A 24,308-nucleotide genomic window follows, 5' to 3' on the forward strand; every position below is an offset into this window, starting at 1 on the left:
AAGTGGTGTGTGAAGGATGGGGCCACCATAGCAGCTCATGTGCTGGCCCCTGCCTCACCTCATTGGCCTCCAGGAGAGCGTGTCTCAGCCGCCGCTGCCTTGGCAGGCTCCCACACCAACTGCCACCTTGGCAGGCCCTGGGAGGAGATGTCATTGTGTTGCCCACATGCAGAGGTGGGGCTGAAACCACAGCTGAGCCCCAGGGGCCATGCAACTTAGGAAGCAGGGCTGAAATCTCTCCCCATGGCTGTGTGAGCCATGGATTTACACCTCTGCCGCCGGCTTTGTAAATTCAGTGCCTGCGGGACATCTGAACAGATGACAGGTGTCCTGTGGCTGGGAGGTATCTGGCCTTAGCAGCTGTGGGGGTGTGTGTGCGTGTGTGTGCGTGTGTGTGCGTGTGCGTGCGTGTGCGCGCGTGTGTGTGTGTGTGTGTGTGTGTGTGTGTGTGTGGGCTTGGCCGGGCCAGGGTGTGAACTGCCTCCATAGCTCCCACAGTGGATTCAGATGTGCGAGTACTGTGGTCCTGGGACCTGACTTCAGTCAATCTGCACTGGTGGCCTTGTGAAAACAACACCTGTGGGACACCAGGGCTGATTGATGGTATTCCCAGCATTGAGGAGGGGCCAAGGGCAGCACCAACAACAGTTTACTCTGTGAGCCCGCACAGTAGGTGAAAGGTGACACAACAGAGCACATTCACTGGTGAACAGCTCCAGCGGCCGCAGAGGAAAACTCAGTGGCTCCTCTCCCAGTGGGAGTGCTCCAATACTGACTATCTTGCACTGTAGCTCAGAAATGCAGGTCAGAAAAGGATCTGGGGGCTTCTACTCCCAACAACTAGGGAGTAGACCTTGTCCCAAACAGGGCTGTAGCAACCACAGAGCAAAGAGGAGGCCCACTCAATATCCAGTGCAGGCTCTGGTCACCACAACATCAGTCACACCTCCTATCAAAGGGATAATGGCCAGCATACACTGAGGAAAGAGACAGCAGGCATCCATACTGAAAAGAGCCCTTGTACCAAAAAATATTAAACCCATGCAGGGAACACAGGGATGTTCCCACATAAAAATAGCCCTCCAAGACCAGAGCAGATAATTGTTTCTCCTAAACTCATAGAGCAAGAGAAATATAAGTAAAATGAAGAAGCAGAGGAACCACTCCAAATTAAAAGATCAAGAGAATTCCCCTGAAAGAACAAGCAATAAAATAGACCTCTTCAGTTAAATAGACACTGAGTTCAAAAAGGAGATAATGAAAATACTGAAGGAATTAAGAAAGGCTCTCAACAGAAATGCAGATTACTGTAAAAAGGAATTAGAAACTAAAAGGAGGAGCCAAGAAAAATTAGAAAATTCATTTGCAGAGACAAAAGCTGAACTAAAGGCAATGAAGAGCAGAATGAATAATGCAGAAGAATGAATAAAGGATCTGGAAGACAGAATAATGGAAATCACCCAATTAGAACAACAGACAGAAAGCCAAATGAAAAAAAATGAAAGCAATATAAGAGACCTATGGGATAATATAAAGCATGCCAATCCACACATAATAGGGATCCCAGAAGGAGAAGAAAGAGAAAAGGGGATTGAAAATGTATTTGTATTGAATGTATTCTGAAAATTTTCAGAAATTATGGCTGAAAATTTCCCAAACGTAAAGAAGGAAGCAGATATCCAGGTACAGGAAGCACAAAGAGTCCCAAACAAGATAAACCCAAACAGACCTACACCAAGACATATAATTAAAATGGCAAAAGTTAAAGATAAAGAGAGGATTCTAAAGGCAGTAAGAGAAAAACAAAGAGTTAATTACAAGGGAACACCCAAAAGGCTGTCAGCTGATTTCTCTGCAGAAATGTTGCAGGCCAGAAGGGAGTGGCAAGGTATATTCAAAGTCCTGAAAGGGAAAAATCTGCAACCTAGGATACTGTGCCCAGCAAGATCATCATTTAGAATAAAAGGAGAGATAAAGAATTTCTCAGACAAGCAAAAACTAAAAGAATACAGCAATACTATACCTATCCTAAAGGAAATATTGAAAGGTCTTCTCTAAATAGAAAAGAAGTAAGAATCTGTAGGAAAGAAATAATCACAATTGGAAAGTAAATCTCTTAAATAAGCCTGGACACGGATTAAAAAAAATTAAAAAATTTCTGAGAAAGCAATGATAACCACAATGAGCAGCAAAAGGATGAACATGAAGATGTAAAAGAGGACATCAAAATCATAAAATATGGTGGAGGACAGTAAGAAAATGTAGACTTTTTTTTTATAATGTGTTTGAGCCTATATGACTACCTGTCTAAAGCAAGTAGATACAGGAAGGGGTTAACATACTTGAGAAACAGGACAATAGCAAATCAAACACATACAACAGATTCACAAAAAACAAAAAGAAGAGAACATAAGTATAATACAAAAGAAAACCATCAAACCACAAAAGGAAAAACAAAAAGAAAAAGAAAGGGACAAAGAAGAAACATAAAACCAACAAGAAAACAAAGTTTAAAATGGCAATAAATATGTATCTATCAATAATTACCTTAAATGTTAATGGACTAAATGCTCTAATCAAGACACAGAGTGGCAGATTGGATAAAAAAAGAAGAGCCTACAATATGCTGTCTACAAGAGACCCACTCTAGGGCAAAGGACACTCATAGATTGAAAGTGAGGGGATGGAAAAAGATATTTCACGCAAACAGAAATGAGAAGAGAGCAGGGGTCGCAATACTCATATGAGACAAAATAGGCTTTAAAACAAAGGACATAAAGAAAGATAAAGAAGGACACCATATAATGATAAAAGGATCAATACAAGGAGAGGATATTACACTTGTCAACATATATGCACCCAATATAGGAGCACTCAAATACATAAAACAAATACTAACAGACATAAAGGGAGAAATCGAAGGGAATACAATAATAGTAGGAGACTTTAACACCCCACGCATATCAATGGACAGATCTTCGAGACAAAAAATCAATAAGGCAACAGAGATCCTAAATGATACGATAGAACAGTTAGACTTAATTGATATTTTCAGGACATTACATCCCAAAAAAGCAGACTACACATTCTTTTTGAGTGCCCATATGATCCTGCAATCCCACTCCTCAGCCTATATCTGCAGAAAACCAGAGAAGATACATCCACCCCAAAGTTCATTGCAGCACTGTTTACAATAGCCAGGAAGCAACCTAAATGTCCATCGACAGGTGAATGGATAAGAAGATGCGGTGTGTGTGTGTGTGTGTGTGTATAGTGGAATATTAGTCATAAAAAAGGATGAAATAATGCCATATGCAGCAACATGGATGGACCTAGAGATTATTATACTAAGTGAAGTAAGCCAGACAGAGAAAGACAAGTATCATATATCACTTATATGTGGAATTTAAAAAAAAAAAAAAAAAAAAAAGATCTAAAACAGAAAGAGACTCACAGATATAGAAAACAAACTTATGGTTACCAAAGGGGAAAGGGGGTGGAGTGATAAATTAGGAGGTTGGGATTAACACACTACTATATATAAAATAGATAACCAACAAGGACCTACTAAATAGCACAAGAAGCTATACTAAATATTTTGTAATAACCTATAAGGGAAGAGAATCTGAAAAAGAATGTGTGTGTGTGTGTGTGTGTGTGTGTGTGTGTGTGTGTGTAACACTCGCAGAGAAATTTTCCCCATTTTAAAGACAACTTAATAAATATTATAACTCTAAAATGTATCTTTTATGATTATAGTATGAATTCTACTGTTTTAAAATGTTCTATTTCAAATAATAAAACTCAGAATACTCAGAATGTATTTCATAACCTACTTTAAACTGATTCTGTAGATAATTTCATATTAGGTATTGCACACAAAATAATGAGTTTAAAAATTTTCCCCAAACTTCCAATCATAAGAGTGGATTTTTTTATAAGCATCAATAAACTAAATTCCAGTAATACAATATTTAATTATGAATGAACAAATCAAAATCCTCTCAACTTGATTTCATTTATGTCTATTTACAAATTTCATTTATATCTATTTCATTTTTTTCTCTTCTGATCTCAGCATCTTGTTGTACTTGAAAGCTTAAGACAATGTAAAGAATATTTGAAAGTCATCTATGTCTAGCCATTTAAATAAGGCTTTAAATAATGTAATGTCTAGCCATTACATTCTATAATACTGCTGTTGAAGTTCTAAATTTCTTCCCTATAATTTCATAAATAACATAGCTTTGGTTGAAAACAAAAATGTCAGACTTACACACCCATATACTCATTCACATACACACCTGCATATAACACTTGGTTGTGTAAGACAGACCAAAATATTAATGTACCAACCTCTAATGAAATTTTTCCAAACCAAGCAAAAAATGAACTGTAAACTGAACGGGCATATCCAGGGATATTCCTTATTAGGATGAAGGCTAAAATCTAAAGAAAAAACAGAGAGGCAAATATTAATAATCTGCTTATTAAAAGAATTTTGCTTTCTTTCAAATAATAACTTTATTCTTTGTTATTGAACTTGATACATCGACACAATGGTTTTCTTCAACAGATAAATGGTTTTTTTCAAGTTATTTTTGATCCAGAGTCTACTCAAACTGGATTTCTCAGCATGTGGTCTGTATACTGCAAACAAGTGCAGGTTATACATAGTACATGGCTGAACAGTTTTATTTTATGTATATTAGAAAAAATATAAACTCATCTTAAGGCCCTTTGTGTAGAAAGAAATGATATATTTATGTAGCAAAATTTAATAAAATTCCATGATACAATTTTGCTTCTTCCATAAAGTATTTGCTTTTCTGGGAGCCGCCCACCCCCATCTTTTTGCTCTCTTCAAAAGTCTCCTTCTACTGGCAGCAACGTAAACGTGGGAAAAGAATAACTAAGGAAAGATGAGCATGTGAAGTGGAGTGACTAGGAGAAAAGGTGGTAAAGGCTCAGGAGTGCTTGTGTTAGTGTTACTCTATGTGCAGCCACTCCCTTCCTTAGCTCCCCTTATATTGTTCAGTATTAGTGCACTGTTAGTGGAACAACCCCCTTCCTTTCATGTCATTACAAAAATGACATCAGATATGATATACAAAGTGTTATATCTGGTTGTCTGCAGAAGTCATGAAAATGTTATATGAATACAGTACAATGTTTAAAATGTCATTATCAATTGTGTTTGGAGAGTCTGTCATATGCTTGGTTCTACTGACTATATAGAGGTTTAAGAGGGATAAAAGAGTTTCTTCATTGAAGAGAACTTAAAACCTAAAAGAAGATCCTCCAGAAATCCTCCCTGTTCCTCTTTGTTGAACTACTCATTTTTTAGGCCTCGGCTTAGACGTACTTTCTCCAAGAACCCTGCTCTGGTATCAAGATGGGTTAGGAAGAAATCCCATGTGTTTCCCAAGTACCCTGTACTTGACCATCACTACACTAATCACAATACCCTATGATTACCTGCAACCAGAGGTATCTCTGTAAAAGGTAAATCTGATTTGGGTTGCCCCTAGCCTCCGCCCACCTCCCAGGCACTGCGACATACTTCTCTTGACCCTGGGTCTCTGAGCTCTAGCCCCAACGGCCTTCATTAAGTTCCTTGAATGTGAATATGCTCTTTTCTACCACAGGGCCTAAGTTCTCGCTGCCTGCCTTCATTCCTCCATTCTCAGCTTGATTTTATGAGGGAAATCATCTCTGAACCCTAACTACCTTCACTCCAACCCCAACTAGGTCATATCCCATATTATATTCCCTTGTAGCATCATGTACTTCTATTTATAATTACATGGTGATTATATGATTACTATCTCTAACAGAAGAATATAGGCTCTGTGAGGGTAGGGACCATGTCTGATTTGGTCACCACTATATCCCCCAGCATAATATCTAGCACATAGTAAGTATCAAATATTTGTTAAATGAATTTTAAAAATTGTTAAATGAATGAATGAATGAATGTTTACCGATCCATATCTCTATTAGACTGTAAGTTCTGTGAGGGCAGAAGCTACATGTACTTTTTACATGTAGCATGGTTCTTAACACATAGTCATAGTTTTTAATGATCTTCTAAGTAAAAAAGTAAATGAAGAAATTTGAATAAATAAATGATGAAAAAGCAAACAGGAGAAAAGAATTAACATTTTCTAAGTGCTTATTAAGCGACAGACACTGATCATTTCCATACATTTAATAACCACCCTTTAAAAGAGATTTTAATATCTCTGTTACAGTAGAGGAAGGTAGGCCTTAGAAAGATTAAGTAATATACCTACATTTAATAGAGTTTAATCTCAAATCTCGCTGCCTCTAAAGACTGTTCTTATCAAAAATTAAGAAAAATTTCTCTAAATAAAGATAATTACCTGTACCACAGAAACAGATGGGTGGAGTTCATTGCACTCTGCTTTGTTTTTACAACTGCTAGCCCAGATGGAATAGGTCTAAAATAAAAAATATATGCATCAGTTCACAAAAATATATATGCCTTAAAGAGGCAGCACTCAACTTTAAAAATAGTTTTATTTATAACATTATACTTCATTATGCTATTAAAAAAGCTTCAGTAAAAACTGTCCACAGGTTTGCTCATCACTCTTTTTGGTGTGCTCAAATATCAGAAAGTAGAGAGAGGGGAGCATAAGTCTGTGATTTTCTGGAAATAGTGATCATAAGGCAGTGATGGCTCTTCCTGTCAAACACCTTATATTTTTTCCCAAACTTATTACAACTTTTAAAATTCCTATTTCACTGAGATCTCAGTTATTCTTCATATTTAACATATATATATATTTATATTCTCTTTAGAATTTATGTTCAATTAAAAAATAAGGAGAAAAAGAATTTCAAAAGTAAAGATTTTATTTATTAAAAACAAATGATTAAACTCCTATCTCTTAGAAGTTAATTTCCTGTACCATGGATTTTGGAAATTTAGAAAATTACATTTTGAAACTTACCAAGAAAGAAACTACTGAAATAAATAATAGAAAATTTGAAACTTTGTTTGAAAAAAGAGGTTCACCCTTTCCTTCAGAAAGTACTTGGCGCTTCTGTAAAGCCAGATAAATGAAAGCAAACAACATTCCATGAAAGACTACCTAAAAAATAAGGAGAGAAAACCTGTTTTAAACAGCTACTTTTCAACAAATAGCAAATGTAATTGGTAAAGGAGAACAATATGTATAAAAGTATGTAGGTAAAAAGCTTAAAGGTCCAAAGTTTCTATGAAGAGCTTAAACTTCAAGAAATGAAGTCAACGATTGTTGGAAACAATTTGCAATAGACAAGCAAACATCTCTTGCAATGACACAAGATAAGGTGGTTTACTCCAAGCAGTCTCAGCAGCAAGTGAAGAAATAAAGACAATTTATATATCTGGAGAAAACCATAATTCGAAAAGATACATGCACCCCAACGTTCATTGCAGCATTATTTACAATAGCCAGGACATGGAAGCAACCATCAATGGGTGAATGGATAACAAAGATGTGGTACATATATACTGTGGAATATTACTCAGCCATAAAAAAAGAACAAAATAATGCCATTTGCAGCAACATAGATGGACCTAGAGATTGTCACACTGAGTGAACTAAGTCAGACAGAGAAAGACAAATATCATATGATATCACTTATATATGGAATCTAAAAAAATGGTACAAATGAACTTATTTACAAAACAGAAATAGAGTCACAGATATAGAAAACAAATTTATGGTTACCATGGGGGAAGGGGGGGAGGGATAAATTGGGAGATTGGGATTGACATATATACACTACTATATATAAAATAGATAACTGGTACTTCCCTGGTGGTGCAGTGGTTAAGAATCCACCTGCCAATGCAGGGGACATGGGTTCGAGCCCTGGTCAGGGAAGATCCCACATGCCATGGGGCAACTAAGCCCGTGCGCCACAACTACTGAGCTTGTGCTCTAGAGCCCGTGAGCCACAACTACTGAGCCCACACGCCACAACTACTGAAGCCCACGTGCCTAGAGCCCGTGCTCCGTAGCAAGAGAAGCCACCACAATGAGAAGCCTGCACACCGCAACAAAGAGTAGCCCCCACTCGCCGCAACTAGAGAAAGCCTGCGTGCAGCAATGAAGACCCAATGCAGCCAAAAATAAAATAAATTAAATAAATTAAAAAAAAATAAAATAAAATTGATAACTAATAAGAACCTACTGTATAGCACAGGGAACTCTACTCAATACTCTGTAATGACCTATATGGGAAAAGAATCTAAAAAAGAGTGGATATATGTATATGTATAACTGATTCACTTTGCTGTACAGCAGAAACTAACACAACATTGTAAACCAACTATACTTCAATAAAAATTAATTAAAAAATAAAAATAATGATAAAAACTATTCTGAAGACACATGATAAAATTTAAATGTACTCAACCAAGATAAAATATATTTTATATTGGTACTTCCAAGCAAATAAAACAGTAACATTACCAAGAGCATACTTTTAAAAAGCAGTATATGCACATAAGAATGAAAAAAAAATGGTGGATTAGAAAGCACAATAGCTTTCATTTTTTTTTTTAATTAATTAATTTATTTATTTTTGGCCACACTGGGTCTTCATTGCAATGCGCAGGCTTTCTCTAGTTGCGGCGAGCGGGGGCTACTCTTCATTGCGGTGCACGGGCTTCTCATTGTGGTGGCTTCTCGTTGCGGAGCATGGGCTCTAGGAACACAAGCTTCAGTAGTTGTGGCACACAGGCCTAGTTGCTCTGTGGCATGTGGGATCTTCCCAGACCAGGGATCGAACCCATGTCCCCTGCACTGGCAGGCGGATTCTTAACCACTGCACTACCAGGGAAGTCCCAGCTTTCTTTTTTAAATAAACATTTAACATGAGCTATCATAGTAGACTGCTCTAATGAGAAAGTTGAGAATTTAAAATTATTTTATGGCAAGGCTTTAACAAAGCTTTTTACTCACATATGGTTTTGAAATGCAATGTTCAATTAGAAAAATAAAGAGAAAAAGAATTTTAAAAGTAAATATTTTATTTATTAAGAAAAATTGGAAAGTGCATAGGTATTAGAAACCAGGAATGGCACAGAAAAGGCACTAAGAAAATATTTGTTGAATGAAAAAAGGGAAGAGTAAAAAATGGAAGTTAAAGGGAAAGAGTGAAGAGGGGTAATTAATATTTATTCAGTGTCTATTATTTTCCAAACGCTGTGCTAGATGTTTTACATTTTCTTGGCCAATTAAATCCTAACCAGCCTTCAAGATAAAATTCATGGAATAATCCATGACACTGCTCTCTTTTCTTTGCACACTTCTATTACAAAATCCATACTGCAGAGTTTAGCCCTAATTATAAGTAGTAATCCAGAGTTTTTTTTTTTTTTTTTTTTTTTTTTTTAGTAATCCAGAGTTTTAAACTAGATTATAAGGTTTAGAAGTCTGGTGGTATGTCTTCTTTCTCTAAAATATATCCCTCATAACACCAACATCTAGAGCATATATTGGAGCTTAATAAGTATTGTGTTGAATGGCTGAAGCATATATATGAGAGATCATCTCTAAATCAATATTATGACTCAAATAAAGGTCACTTTATAGATAACATTTTTATAGTATTTTCCTACTGATATATGTACACATGCATACCCTTTCTCCACTATAAAAACAGGGGAGGGCTGGATTGCTTTGATTTACCAAATCAACATGTTTCCTCATTCCAAAACTAAATAAAAATAGATTAAAATTTTCCAAATAATTTTTAAAAGTATAATTTGAAATAGCAAAAGATCACAAGGTAAATACATACGTAACGGTCTAACCTCCATCTGAACCACCATTCATATACATTGCCTTTCAGTTCGAAACACTTGGACAATGGCCAAAGAGAAAAGATCTTCTCAAATGCACCCTGAGAAGAGGAATCCAGAAAATAAATTAAGATGGTACAAGTGAATACTTGCCTTGCAATTCTATTATAAACTGTCATTTTCTAAAGTTAAGATTATATAAGGGTCATACACAATTTTAAAATTCTACTTAAATATTTCATTTGAAAATGTCATTTCATTTGAAATTCATTTGAAAATAAATATTTTCTACTAAAGGCTAATAAAGATGATTTAAAACATTTTTGTTAACTTACTTTCACTGCATATGAAAGGCTACTGAGACTGCAAAATAAAACAAACAAACAAACAAACAAACAAAAAAACCAAGCCGGTAATTGGAAAATTATTCCATTTAAGGTTTTTAATCTAGTATACAAAAGAGCTAATATTTACTGATCAAAACACAAAAATACAAAATACTTCAGCCAACACAGTATCAATAACCTAAAGGATGATGGTTAAAGTTATAGTTTTTCTTTATCTAAATGTCCTTAATAATCTATAATGAACCATTTGAGTTAAAAAAATCCTCTGAATTAGTCACCTTACTCAATCAACCATACCCAAATTCCATTACTAGCCTTTGAAACAAAGTTTACAATTTTACTCTGGTCGAGTTAGTGAATGTACCCCCTTATTAATCTGACAGCCTGGAAAATCTGGGAATGAAGGGGCAGAAGTCTTGGGTACATTCCTGCACATTAATGAAGTCTTTCAAAAAAGAGAACAAAAACCTCAATTTCCAGACTAAAGAATGAAGACAAACTCTATTAAGGAAACTCCATTATTAGACATAATGCCACAGGATAAAAAAATGTGTAACATCACAATTTTTAAAAAGGCTAATAAAAATCAAAGCAAAATATGAAAATAGTATTATATTTTAGGTAATACCAAATCTTTAGGTCAGAAGAACTTTATTATTTTAACAAAATGCAATATTCTCCATTTAACTGCAGAATTAAAAATGCTAATAGCTTATAAAAATAGGTTCTATCAAAGCCTTTGCCTCAGAAAATTAAAGATGATTATTACCAAGACTTGCAATGTAAGGTATATACCTATTATATCATATTTCTATATTTTATCTATATATATTAGAGATACATGGCCCTGTAGATCATATATCACATATATGATGTATTTATAATTTAAAAATTTATTTCTCATTAAAAATTTATTTTTGTATGATTAATAAGCAAGTATTTAATGAGCACCCATTTTGTGAAAGACACTGGGCTATGTACTGTTTTTTCTTGTCCAGTGGTCAATACTGTTCCAAAGCTGGGGAAATCTTCTTAATTCTTTCTATTGAACTGCTGGTCCGTGCTCCTTTCTCTCCCTCAGATGAACCAGGGAGTGTTGGGAATTTTAATGAATAATTATCAAGTAATGTGGCAGTTACCTGGCTATTTCTTTATACATTTGCCTATTGCTTCCTTATTATTTTATATATTTCCTGCAAAAAACCTTGGAAGTCAGGCAGAAATAAATACGCTTTATTTCTAAGTATAAAAATAAGTAGGAAAGCCTATAAAACAAACAAAAAAAACAGCTTTATAGGACTACACACACACACACACACACACACACACAATGCTTATATGGCATTTTTACCTGGCACAGCCAGATACAAGACAGAGAGTGTTGGAGATGGGAGTAAACTACAGAGTATGTCACAACTATAGGCATTCAAATTAAAATATTTTGTTATAAATATCATGCTGACCAAATAATACGTCTGTCTGATGGACTGACCAGCAGGTAGCAATTTGCCATCCTGCTAAAATAGCTGAGAAAATCTCAACCATCATAATAGGGGGATAAAAGGGTAGAGATAAGAAAATGACCAAAAGTTTTATTAAGTTAAACGTACTACATATATACAAACCCCTTTGCTCTGAAGCTGGTTTTATTAACAGCCAAAATTTTACTCTATGCCGTTATGGAAAAATCAAGCTACATTTCGGTGCCATGAATAATGCACAAACCAAGTTGCAAATTCTGTCAAGAGAATTTTGATCTTCACTTAGAGTAGTGTCTTATAAAAGGCATTCAATAAAAGTTTGATTGATCAAAGTCAACTAAAATGGATTTTGAACAATTGCCAGAGGAAGAGCTTTAAATTGCTCTTACAACAAAAACAGTGGTAACAAAAGTAGATAGGTCTCAAAAGAACCACACTGAGTAGTCAGCTACAGAGTGACACTTTTATTACAGTCATTAAAAAATGAGGCTTACTCTTCTCTCATACTTTAATAGATTTGAACTTTACAATAAAATAGAACAAAATATAAACCAAAAAGACTATACAAACCTGAGAATATGCCAAAAAACATATACATAACAGCAAGAAGGCTAGTTTCAACAGTAAGCCAAAATGCCAGAAACAATTTCCTAAGAGAGAAAATGTTTAATTTACTAAGAAATGTAAACTTACATTAGAAAACACATTAAATACTCTCTATTTAACATATTAATACCCTGCATAGCTCTTAAAAATAATTTAAGGCTGCCTACAGGATACAAAAAATATATCTAAGTAGTATAAATTACAAGTAGGACACAAGGGAAGAAAAGGTGGAGGGTCCTTACTAGGAATGAGGCTACAACATTAATCTGATACCCCATATACCTGCTATTTATCCACTATAAATATATTTGAAAATACCTCCTAGATTCAATTATACTATTCATTATTGAAAGTTACAACAAAATTTGGAACAATAGGTTCAATGTAACTCTAACAAACACTCACGTTTAATATAACTTAGGTAATACTGCTTAAACATTACAGTTCTAAGGAGAGAGCTTAAGAACTCCCTAGTGGACTAATTTAACCATAAGATGTATTTTAACATATGCATATTTTAAATTATGTGTTCACAGTTTATACATACTGATTATCATTTTATTAATATGCTGGGTTTGTGTTGAGGAATGAAACTACAGAGCCTGTCCAAAGACACAAATGGACATTATTGAACCCTTTCCTGAAGAATTATTTGATATTATAATAGAAGTCAACAGAAAATATTTTTTGATATACAATATTTGGTTGAAAGAGTTAAGTTAAATACATTATTAAAGATAAAAAATTTTCTTTTTCCAAAAAAGGGAGGCTTTTATTTTAATGACATGATCTTGAGGGGGAAAAGCATTAAGATAAACGACTGTGACCTCACTTCGAACATTATCAGACCTGGCTATGTGAAATTTGAAGATGACACCTTCTGGGCACTTAGGTTTCCTTAAATGAAAAACAGGTTTATAATAACTGCTTAAAGGGTTGTCTAGAATATAAACTATATTAGTGATTTTTAAGCTTGTTTGACATAATGTTTACTCAAAATCTCAATATATATAAGAAATCAAATAAAGCAGAACTGCCAAGATTGAAGCAGGAGTATGGCCCTGGAGCCCTGTTTGGCTTTCCTCTCTTCTGGCTCTCTCCATTCTGACTCCATACAAGATAGTTTGAAAACGGTTGCACTAGTAGATATATAAAATGGCTTTGAAAATTTAACTTTAAAAAAAGAGAAAACACATACAATATAAATGCAAACTATTGTTCTGCACTGTTATACTACTTGAACTACTTAACTGTAAAATTTTAAAAACATAATTTAAGAACGAAATTTCAAAATGTCAATGCTACACATAAATTTAAACTGTCAACATGTCTCAATAAAAATAATAGCCTTTAGCAACTGAAAAGGAACTTACATTGAAAGAATATATTCATTAACATTAGTAAGAGAGTATATTTACCGTTTGCTTTTTTTTGGATTATCTGTGGCCACAGTGCTAAAGTAACATATATGACCATGAACCATACAGTGACCAAGGGGACAAAGTAATAGAATTGATAAGGCCGATCCATTACTATACATAACACCACTACCAGGAAATTGAGACGAAATAAGACCTATTAAAAAGGAGGAGAAAATGGTTTTCATTCCAGGTATGCAAGAAAAGCAGACAGATTCTGACAGAGTATAAATGTTTATTTAAGACTAAAATAATAACTGTACAAGTATGTTTTACTAATCCCTAAAATCACATTTATTTTAAAATCATTGTAAAGAGTTGAATATAAAATATTTATGCATCATTATATTAACTGAATCCCAGCAAAGCACCAACCTGAGCTGTTCTCTGGCTATAACTGCCATCTTGTTAAATGCAGCAAAAGAATTATAAATCTCCTTCCTAGAGCTACAGGTCATAAACAGAGATTAGATTACCTCAACAAAAGGGTGTCCATTTCATCTCTGTTTGATGCTGATTTACCTCATTTGGTATTAAATTGAACATTTTAATAGCTACAAAATAATATTACTCAAATTAAAAACTGTCTTTGAAAATCAAAAGTATCTTTGGGACTTTTGTAACAGTCATTTCAGACAGTGTGATATCAAAGAACACAGAATTTGAGCAGATTAATATTAGAGCTTTATCACTTACAGTGTGACCTTAGGCAAATTATTTAACCTCTCTGAGCCTCAGTGTCCTTGTCTGTAAACATAAAGATCACAACTCAGGGTTGCAATGAAGGGTAAATAAAATAATGTTTACAAACTTCCTAGCACAAGGTAGAAACAAAAAATATTAATCCTCTTCTTAGAGACAGAAAACATAGCATGTTATAACAATCCCATGTAACTGTACATTTCTACAAAACTAAAGTGAATCAGCAATGTTCTCCCTTTTGCTTTTATTATACATTCATCTAAATTCTATTTTTTCATCCCTCAGTAATAAATTATTTATCTTGATTATTAACCATAGAACATGGAAATAACAAAACTTTAAAGTGCTATGTCATAAATTCAAATTATCCATGGCCTTAAAATAGACATATTTATAGTTTCTCAACAGTTAGGCACAAAAGCATGTTGAAATGAAAGAAAACAAATAACAGTGCATTCCTACCTGACATACTCTATGGATTCCAAAGTCTCCTTTGATCCAAAAGTATGAGAAATGCCCATACCCTGTCTGAAATAGATACGCAGCAACCAGAACCCGAATGTGCATGTACACAGGCAAAAACTGTTGACAAAAATAAACAGGTGAAATACATGCTGACACTAACTATACCTAAATTATCATAACCAGTAAATTTAACCAAGATAGTGGAGCATCATTATCATTCAGCATTAGCTCAATGAAAAGATTTATTCTCAAAAATTAAGCCTTGTACCAGGGGTTAAAAAAAGTAGACTTTGGAATCAGAGACCTAGATTCAAATTCTGGTTCTGCCACTTATTAGCTATGTGACTTTAAACTTAAATTTGAGTTTCTAAACTGCAAAATGAGACTATCTTCTCCTTCCTCAAAGGGTCTTGTGAGGAATGAATGAGTTAATAAATGTGAGGCGCTTTGTACATTTCATCCAATTTGAATTAAATATGTGATATCCATAATTATTAATCACCATATATATGCTGAATACAAGGTCACTCTGGAGTTCACATTTTCTCAATAAGATAAAAAACAAAACAAAGGGCTTCCCTGGTGGTGCAGTTGTTAAGAATCTGCCTGCCAATGCAGGGGACGTGGGTTCAAGCCCTGGTCGGGGAAGATGCCACATGCCCCGGAGCAACTAAACCTGTGTGCCACAACTACTGAGCCTGCGCTCTAGAGCCTGCAAGCCACAACTACTGGGCCCACGAGCCACAACTACTGAAGTCCGCATGCCTAGAGCCCGTGCTCCGCAACAAGAGAAGCCACCGCAATGAAAAGCCCGCACACCACAACGAAGAGTAGCCCCCGCTCGCCACAACTAGAGAAAGCCCACGCGCAGCAACAAAGACCCAATACAGCCAAAAAAAAAACCAAAAAAACCCCCCAAAATCCTACATTTTTGGCCCCCCAAATATACACAATTTAGACTTGTAAATAAAATTGTCACATGACTACTTAAAATATTTGATTATTTAGCAAAAATTACATTTAAAAAACATATGCAAACATAATTCAGAAATATTATTTCCCTTCTAATCTTATTTTATAAAACAATTTTATTTTACACTCCTGTATCAATGTTTCATCTTTACCATGAGTTTTCAGAGCATCACATCTTCACTTCTGTCTAAGCTGAAAGAAATATAACATATTTCTAATCTCTATTTTATGGGAGTCACTGGAAATATTATTTCATTTACAAGTCCTAACTCTCTTAACCTTAGAACACTGTCATGTGTTCTCCCCACCACCTATTAGTCCTTTAGGTGTATAGTCACGATCTCTAAAACACAGGTAGTGTACTGTTTTTTAAAATGATCTTTAAAAGGCTTGTTTAGTGACATCTAACCTTTGTAATTATAAGGCCATTCTTTTAGGAATAATTACTAAATCTATGTAAACATTTTTTTGGCTTCTATTTTATAGACTCATCTGATCACCTCTGTAATTATCCAGCCTTAACACTGGTTAGGGCCATTTTAGTTTAACATGTCTTCCCCAAGTGACACTTTGTAGGATAAAATAAGATAATTGAGCAGACGCTTTAAACAGATTTTATAAGGCCTCGAACATATGCATCTTTTGTATATATCCTTGAATGCATCCTTGAACACATCTTTTTCTTTTCTGAGGGATAACATTTTTTTCTGGAAGGAAAACCCCCCTGAATTATAATGTCATAAATTCTTCAACATAGTCTCCACTCTAGCCAAACTGTTAGATTCTCTGTCTCCTGAACTGGTCTTTCTTGTACTTTCCTGTCACCTCTCCTTTGTTTACCTGTTCTTTCTACCCTGGAATGTTCTCCTAACCACATTTTGTTTATACAAATCCTATTCTTCTTTAGAGCCCTGGTCAAATTTTCAAATCTTTTACTCTCAGATGAAAGTCATTTCTCCTTCTTTTGAGTTCCTTTAGCACCAACAATCTATATATTAGAGTTTATATTTATTGCTTTTCATCATTAGTTCTTTTTAAATGTCGTATCATTAGATCAGGAATTTTCAATGAACGTGTAACATATTAGAATCACTGGGATGAAGGTGGGAATACAGTATTGAAATAGCCTCAAAACTTATCTAACCTAAACCTGTATCTTTACCTCATTCTTGAATGCACTCTAAAATATTCCCTTCAAGTATCTGAGCACTTTTTAATAGCAGAAAACACACAAATTCCCAAGGCAATCCATTCCATTTTCAGATGGTCATTAATTGCTATAAAGTTCCTTTCCATGAAAAGCTGAAATCAAACTCTATGTAAAAGCTACCAAATTAAGCTCTCTAGGGCAGTGCTGTGCGATGAAAATAAAATGTGAGCCACATGGTAAATTTTTAATGTGGCTGCCAGACATTTAAACAGTTAAAGGAAATAAGTGAAATTAATTTTAATAAACATTTTATTTAATTCAATATATCCAAAATATTATCATTCCAACATATACCGTGATATTTCATATTTTTTCATACTAAGCTTTTGAACTTTGTATGCATTTATAATTAATCATACTTAATCTGATATATATTTCACATTTACAGCACATCTCAATTCCGACTAGCTACATTTCAAGTGCTCAATGGCCACGTGTGGCTAGTGGCCACCAAAATGGACAGTCTAACTCTAGAGCCATATGCACGCACTTAATCACTTTTACATCTGATAGTTCTATGAGTATTTGAAAACAGATGTCAAACCGAGGCTAACCATTCCCAATTACTTGAACCATTCTCCATAACACATGCTTTTGAGTCCCTTCAAGACTGGGTCTGGGCCTACAATGTTTAGACTTGGTGATATTTAAACAGTAAATACAACCATTTAAATTGAATTAAACACTATCACAACAATTTGCCAAGTTTCTACCAATGTTGGATTATTACAAATTTCATGTAATACTTCTCCCAACTTTTTAAGATATTTTAAACCAACAGAAAAGTTGCAAGAATAGTACAACGAACAACTATTTACCATGCTGAACTATTCAAAAGTATTTGCAGACCATGTGACATCATTCCTAAATATTTTAGCAAGTATCGCCTAAGGAAGAATAGTTTCTTGTAAGAAAAGCTTCTTACCTAGTTTCTTATATTATCATTATAATACCCATGAAATTTAATATAAATATAATAGTATCTACCGTACAATCCATATATGAGTTTCCTTGATTGTCCCAGTGATATCCATTATGATTAAAAAAATTTTTTTTTGATTTAGGAACCTTGAACCAAGAATCACACATTGCATTTAGTTTTCATTCCTCTTTAGTCTCCTTTAATTCGAACTGTTTTCCTTTTTGTCTTTCAGGAGTCAAGTATTACTTACAACAAAATTTTAGTATTAAAAGTGTATTGAGAACCCAATTTCATTAGAATTAATAGGCTGACTGCTGGTTCTCTTCTTTTTCTAGCCCCACAAATTTTCCCTTAAGACCTTTTATTCAGGTCCCTGAGTTTGGAAGTTATTTACAAACTCTCAAAGGAGAAAAAGCCACAATGGAACACAAAATCATCTACTGTATATACCTAACTTGCTGCACTCTCTGTATTTCATTCACAATATTTTATCCATATCAGATATAAGTTATGTTTAAAAGAATGTTTACACCAACAGTTGCAATCTGCCAGACCATCTGGATTATTTTAATAATTCTCTGTAATTTTTGACATAGTTTCTATTTTACTATAAAAACATGGCACAACTAAAGTCTGACACATTTTACTCAAAATAAAAAGCATTAAGGTTAGGTAATTAAAATAATCATGACCATTAAAAAGTTTTTAATGAGGGTAATCCCACAAATATCCAAGAATCAAGTCCCCAAATACATTATAACCCATGCTAATAATGCTTTGCCAGTGTAGATACACGTAATTTTTAACCACAAAATTCTATATGAATGAACAGGGATATGTTAATTAATCATAACAACTGATCTGTTAATGAAAAGTATGTCCTTCCAGAATATAGATGTTTTTAAATTGTAACTTAGAATGTATTGGGATATAGTCTAAGATGTATTAGAATGCTAGCTTGGCAAATAATTATAATAGAATGCCAAATTGCTTTCATCCTTTGATGATCCAAATCCTTTCTGGAATCAATGAATTGAAGAACTGAATCTGCCATTAATTCTTTCTATCTGATATATATATATTTTTTTACACAGTACTATTACCCTTTATATGTCAGCAATTAATTATGTCTTAAGCGGCATTTTCTTAAAACAAAACCCTCTCCCCACCCCACTCAAATTAAACTAATCTTTCTTCATATGTCAGAGATATTTCTATGATTCAATATTCATCTTTACTTTTTAGAAAATCTGCTAAATTTATCCTACAAATTCTGAACTGGGCTTATGAACTAATTCTTACTATCTTCATCTCTCCTTGCTTTGGATCTCTTTTATTGTCTTGGTTCTTCCACAGTTACTTGAATTCACTAGGTCCCCTTCAGCTGCAGTGTCACAGGAGTTTTACTGCTGTCACAAATATACATATCATAGCCATACAATTTCAGTAAAAATTATACTTCTTCCTCTGCCTTTTGCCCTTCAAACAAGCCATCCATAAAATCACCAGTAATTTTTGAAAATAATAAAGAGACTTAATGAAGAATAACATTAGTATTTCTAATTGTTAGAGATATCTGAAAAACCCTAGTATTGTTTACCTTCTTAAATGCTGCAATGGAAATTTCAAAATACTCCTTTCTGGGCAACACTCCCCTATTATCTCAACTTAACATTGACTCAGTGTTAAATGGAATCACTGATTCTATGTTAAGTTACTGTTTACAGACGTGTGCTTTATATAAGCAAATAAAGCAATAAAAACCAGTTCAGTAGTTCCCAAATTATGAAAGAATTTGTTAAATTTTTAAAACATATTTTATAGAAATCAGTTTGTACCTTCCCTATAAAAACTTGTGTGAAAGTGGTTATTAGATACCTAGGTTTACTCTTAAAAGCTTGTTTTAAATGTATGTAACTGTAATGTTACAATTCTGAACACATTTTTTCTACCCCTACCAAATCCAAGATGTCCCCATATCATGAGAATCCTAAGTCTAAAAGATATAAAAAGACACCTACAAATAAGGGAAAAATGATTTGTCCCGGTACAGAGGGCACTAGGTGAGCAAAGGAAGGGTCTTCCATCTCATGGAAGTGGTAATACTTATGAAGTATGGCACATAATACATGGTCAACAACAGCAGACCATCGGTATCTGAGTACTCTGAATACTGGGGCAAGAGAGTTCTAAGTTTTTAAACTTTAAAAATATAAAAATGGTTGGTCAAACTTCCTAACATACAGTGAAGGATAGAATATAAAATATAATCATCTAATTTGATTTCTTTTAATAGTAACTTGCCTATTCTAAATCCTTTGCAATTAAGTATCATCTAGAAAGTTTCTTGATAACTTTAGTTGTTCAGCAGGACATGAAACAATACCCTTAGATTATTAGCTGTTCCTACTACATTAAAATTAAGGCAAAGTAAATACAAATTATTGCTTTATCTTTTAAAAAGTAATTATTTTGCTTTTAAGACTATACCTTCTCAAAGAGTCAGATGGTAGGAGAAAAATGGGAAGACAGAAAAATTGGGTGGGAAATAAGAAGGGTCTCCAAATGGTAGAGAATATAAAACACAAAAGAATTGGTGCCCTTAAGGAAACATTAAAGTGACATTATTTCCTATATTTTCAGAACTTAAATTCAAAATACTTACTGTACTTGCTCCAGAGATATGATAAATCAAAATCACAAGTTGCATCCAGCCTTTCCATTCATCTGTTTGTTCTCTATTTAACACTTTAGTCTGTGTAAAAGAATCAAAATTTGTTTTAAAATTCATCATGAAGCTATTATTTGGACAGTATACATTAAATATGTTAACATTTTTCTCATAGGATATAAAGCTAATGCTTCTTTCAAAAGAACCTTGGGGGAAAAACAGTTAAAGATTGTCATTTTATTTCTTGATAAAAGAGATAATAAAACTATTTAAAGTATAATATGAATTTGAAAATGAATATAAAAGAGACTTTAAATATTTGATACTTATGGTTTTATATTAAGATTACTTTTAAACTATGACAGATGTGTTTGTAAATCTAAAAAAGTGTCATTTTATAATTTTCTTTAAGAAAATCTTAGAATTTCAGTTAGAAAAGATCTTACAGTTCTTTTATACTTTATTGTGAAAAAAAAAAGCTCCTTTATTATACTTTATTTTCTCTAGAATATTCCCACTGGAAATGAAGAACTGATTAATCATCCTCATATGAAAGTTATGTCTTACAATAGAATTTATTAATTCAAATAAATCATGACTTATAAAGGAGTTACATTAATATTCTGAGCAATTACAGCAATACTAAAATAGGAATTCAGAAGATTGTGAACAGTGCCCACATTATTATGTAAGTTCTAATTTGCGTGTACATGTCTGACTATATACACATATAAATATAACAAGTGTTTATTAGTATAATTATATGTTTTTAACTTATAAAAGATAATAGTATCTCATGTTTGAAGACCATTACAAAATTGGGAGCACCTCAACTTTCTCCATCCTCAAGCAGGCAAAATGACACCAAATCATGATATCTTTTTCACAGGTCATTATTTTCCAACTTTTCAACAATCTTTATGAAACTCTGAACTTTCTCTAAACTGTTTCAAAAAAGCAACAGTTAAGAGTCCACTAAGTGAAGTACAGCTGCAATATTCCTTCATCCTCTTCTATATATGTAAATGTTTGTATATTATGGCATGATAAATGATATTATTTCTTTAATCTACACTTTGTAATGAGATGAAAAGGATAACATGAACTAAAAAGAAAATGACTCTTACCTCCTTAGTATTTTCATTGTAAAATACTCCCAAAACCAAGATGTAGATAATTGGAATAAAGAAAGTTGAATGTGTATAAAATTTGTTTTCCTTCATAAATAGATTTGCACGGTCACATATATAGAAATAAGCCATGATCAGGCCAAGTTTGCAGAAAGACTGTAAAAGTATTCCTAATGGAGACACTGGGGGATTGATAATATTTTTCTTTTCTTCTCCACTTTCCAAATCAGTACAAGGCTTATTCTTCCGATGAGCATTACGATGAATTATATAAAAAATTAAATATCCAATAATAGATAAAGCGAAAAAACAAGCAGCTAGCTTCTGTAGGAGAGTAAGAGGAGGCCGGGGTTGACAACAGGAACCATCTACAGGCTTCAAAATCTTATTGCAATACACGTTCATAAGAATCATTGCACTCTGTGAACAAATCAAGTTATTTCATTATTATCTTGTCAGTAATGTATTTCCCATTAGATTTTCTCCTGTGAATATTACCGTTTCAGCACTGAAACCAAAACGTTTTTGTACTTTTTGCTACGATTTCCCAAACACTCATGTAAATAATGGTATTCCTTCAATCTGTAAATAACTAGTTCAGGGTTTTTCCAACTTCTTGGGTTATTAACCATAATGAAAAATTCATTTTAGAATGTGACTCAGAACACATATATGGGAAACAATACCTATCCTTACTACTGGGAATGCATCTGACTTTTTTCCATTCTATTCTTTAAAAAAAGAAAAAAATGCTGATTTCATGGCTGTTAATGGGCTGTGACCTTTGGTTACAAAAATACTGACAGATGTCAAGGACCAAAGAAATTTAATTAGCAGATTTTCAATACAAAAGATACCAAGATACTTAAGATAGAGTCCCAGTCTTTAGATGTGAAAAAAGAATATAAAATAACTGCCACCAAAAATAATTAATTCTTAGCTAACAATATTTATAATATGCCCTTCATTTGGTTTACAGTTTATGGATCACTTAGGATTCAACAGTTTTAAGATTTCTAATTTTAAATAAAGTATAGAATCTTCAACATGGTTTCATTATAATAAAAATACTCTAGGCAAGCTGTTAAGTATTTCTAGTTGAAGGTTCAGTCAAATCTAGTTTATGAAAACTTTATAGTTTAGGTACCCCTAGAACTCTTAAGATGATTATATTATTTAAGCCTAAAACATTCAAAGTACTCAGTTATTTAGAAAATCTCATTCTCTTAGCTCTGAGACTTCAGGAGACTCTGAGCCTGGAACTCTTGCAGATACTAGCCTACAAACTCCATCCCAAGGTTCTTAACCAGTTCCAGGGAGTCCACAAAGCCCCTGAAAAAATATGGAGAACCGTGTGTGTGTGTATGCAGACATATATTTTTCTTCAGGAGAGGAATAGAACCATTACTTTTTATCAGATACAGGGTTATGTGATCCTCAAAAAGGTTAAGAACCACTGCTTTATAAGAAAACAATAACTCTAAATAATATCTATTGTACTATGTGTGAAAATTTATAATTATGCAGTTCTCTTTTGTACTTAACCTAAAATACTTTTCCACCCATCAATCTAGATTTGTTCAGTATCTACTTTGTACATTGAATCATGCTTAGGGTATCAGAACTAGAAGGAAATAATAAAAATCATTCTACATATTAAAAAAATGTGCTCTTCACAGAAGTTTAATCTTGTAAATTTAAGGTTCAAGGCAAAGAGAATATAAAGCAGTAGTTTTCAAACATAAGTGTGCTGAGAACTTATAAGCTTTATATGAAACAAGGGATATTAAGAGTAACTAGCACTCCTAAATGAAGTCGCATTTCCTCCCTTCCATAACTTTCTCCCTTAGAGTATACTAAAACTCTCACTTATATATTCAGCTAGGTGATGGAAAGCAAAATTATTTCTAGATCTATGTTTAGATAGAATAACTGCAAGTAATTAAGACTGCAATTAAATTATTTATTACCACGTTATAGTGACATATAGCTATAACCAATTAGATATTACGGTCTGTACTGACAGATACAAGAATTCTTACAGTTTCTCTGCTTGATTCAGGAAGATGTAAGCCATCCAAAGATTCCATGATGGTTTCTTGAGCAATTAATTTGGAAACACTGAACATCTTAACATTCGATTTAGAATTTCTGGTGCTGCTATTCAAAATACTGATTGCAGCTTCATTGTAGGCATCTATCTTCTCATTAGTGATCATTTTCCTATTTTCACTTAATAGATCTTCATAAACAGGATCTGCACATGAAACATATTTTAAAAAATACGCTTAAAAATCCCTACTGGTAGAAATTATAATCGTGCAAGTTAGTTAACTGCATTTCATATTTTGTTGTTAAAGTTCAGAGAATTCCAAGCACTTAATAATTCTTTTTAAAGTAAAGTTGGCCAAGGTTTACAATAGATTTCCTATTTTGTATTCAATTTTTGAATCAATCCATAACCCTCTTAAAGTTAAAGAACTTTTATACCTCTTCTCTCTGAGGTACACAGCTTTCAGGAAACATTTTTATGTTCTAGCATGTCTTAAGAGTTTAAA

The 24,308-nt window shown here is 33.5% G+C and overlaps 1 protein-coding gene across 1 annotated transcript in view; it reads right to left on the bottom strand.

Annotated features, from left to right (window-relative positions):
• Positions 1–24,308, bottom strand: part of CASD1 (CAS1 domain containing 1) — a 68,159-nt gene that overhangs the window by 13,021 nt on the left and 30,830 nt on the right. The window contains exons 8-17 of the mRNA XM_061197780.1: positions 23,793–24,007; positions 21,748–22,170; positions 20,615–20,704; positions 14,843–14,962; positions 13,679–13,835; positions 12,225–12,304; positions 9,826–9,927; positions 6,981–7,121; positions 6,387–6,464; positions 4,357–4,449 (exon numbers count right to left, since the gene is read on the bottom strand). Coding sequence (XP_061053763.1) covers positions 4,357–4,449; positions 6,387–6,464; positions 6,981–7,121; positions 9,826–9,927; positions 12,225–12,304; positions 13,679–13,835; positions 14,843–14,962; positions 20,615–20,704; positions 21,748–22,170; positions 23,793–24,007 — 1,499 coding nt within the window. The remainder of the gene's footprint in view (positions 1–4,356; positions 4,450–6,386; positions 6,465–6,980; positions 7,122–9,825; positions 9,928–12,224; positions 12,305–13,678; positions 13,836–14,842; positions 14,963–20,614; positions 20,705–21,747; positions 22,171–23,792; positions 24,008–24,308) is intronic.

The sequence above is a fragment of the Eubalaena glacialis genome, chromosome 8 (assembly GCF_028564815.1).
Source record: "Eubalaena glacialis isolate mEubGla1 chromosome 8, mEubGla1.1.hap2.+ XY, whole genome shotgun sequence".
In the NCBI taxonomy this organism is placed as follows: Eukaryota; Metazoa; Chordata; class Mammalia; order Artiodactyla; family Balaenidae; genus Eubalaena; species Eubalaena glacialis.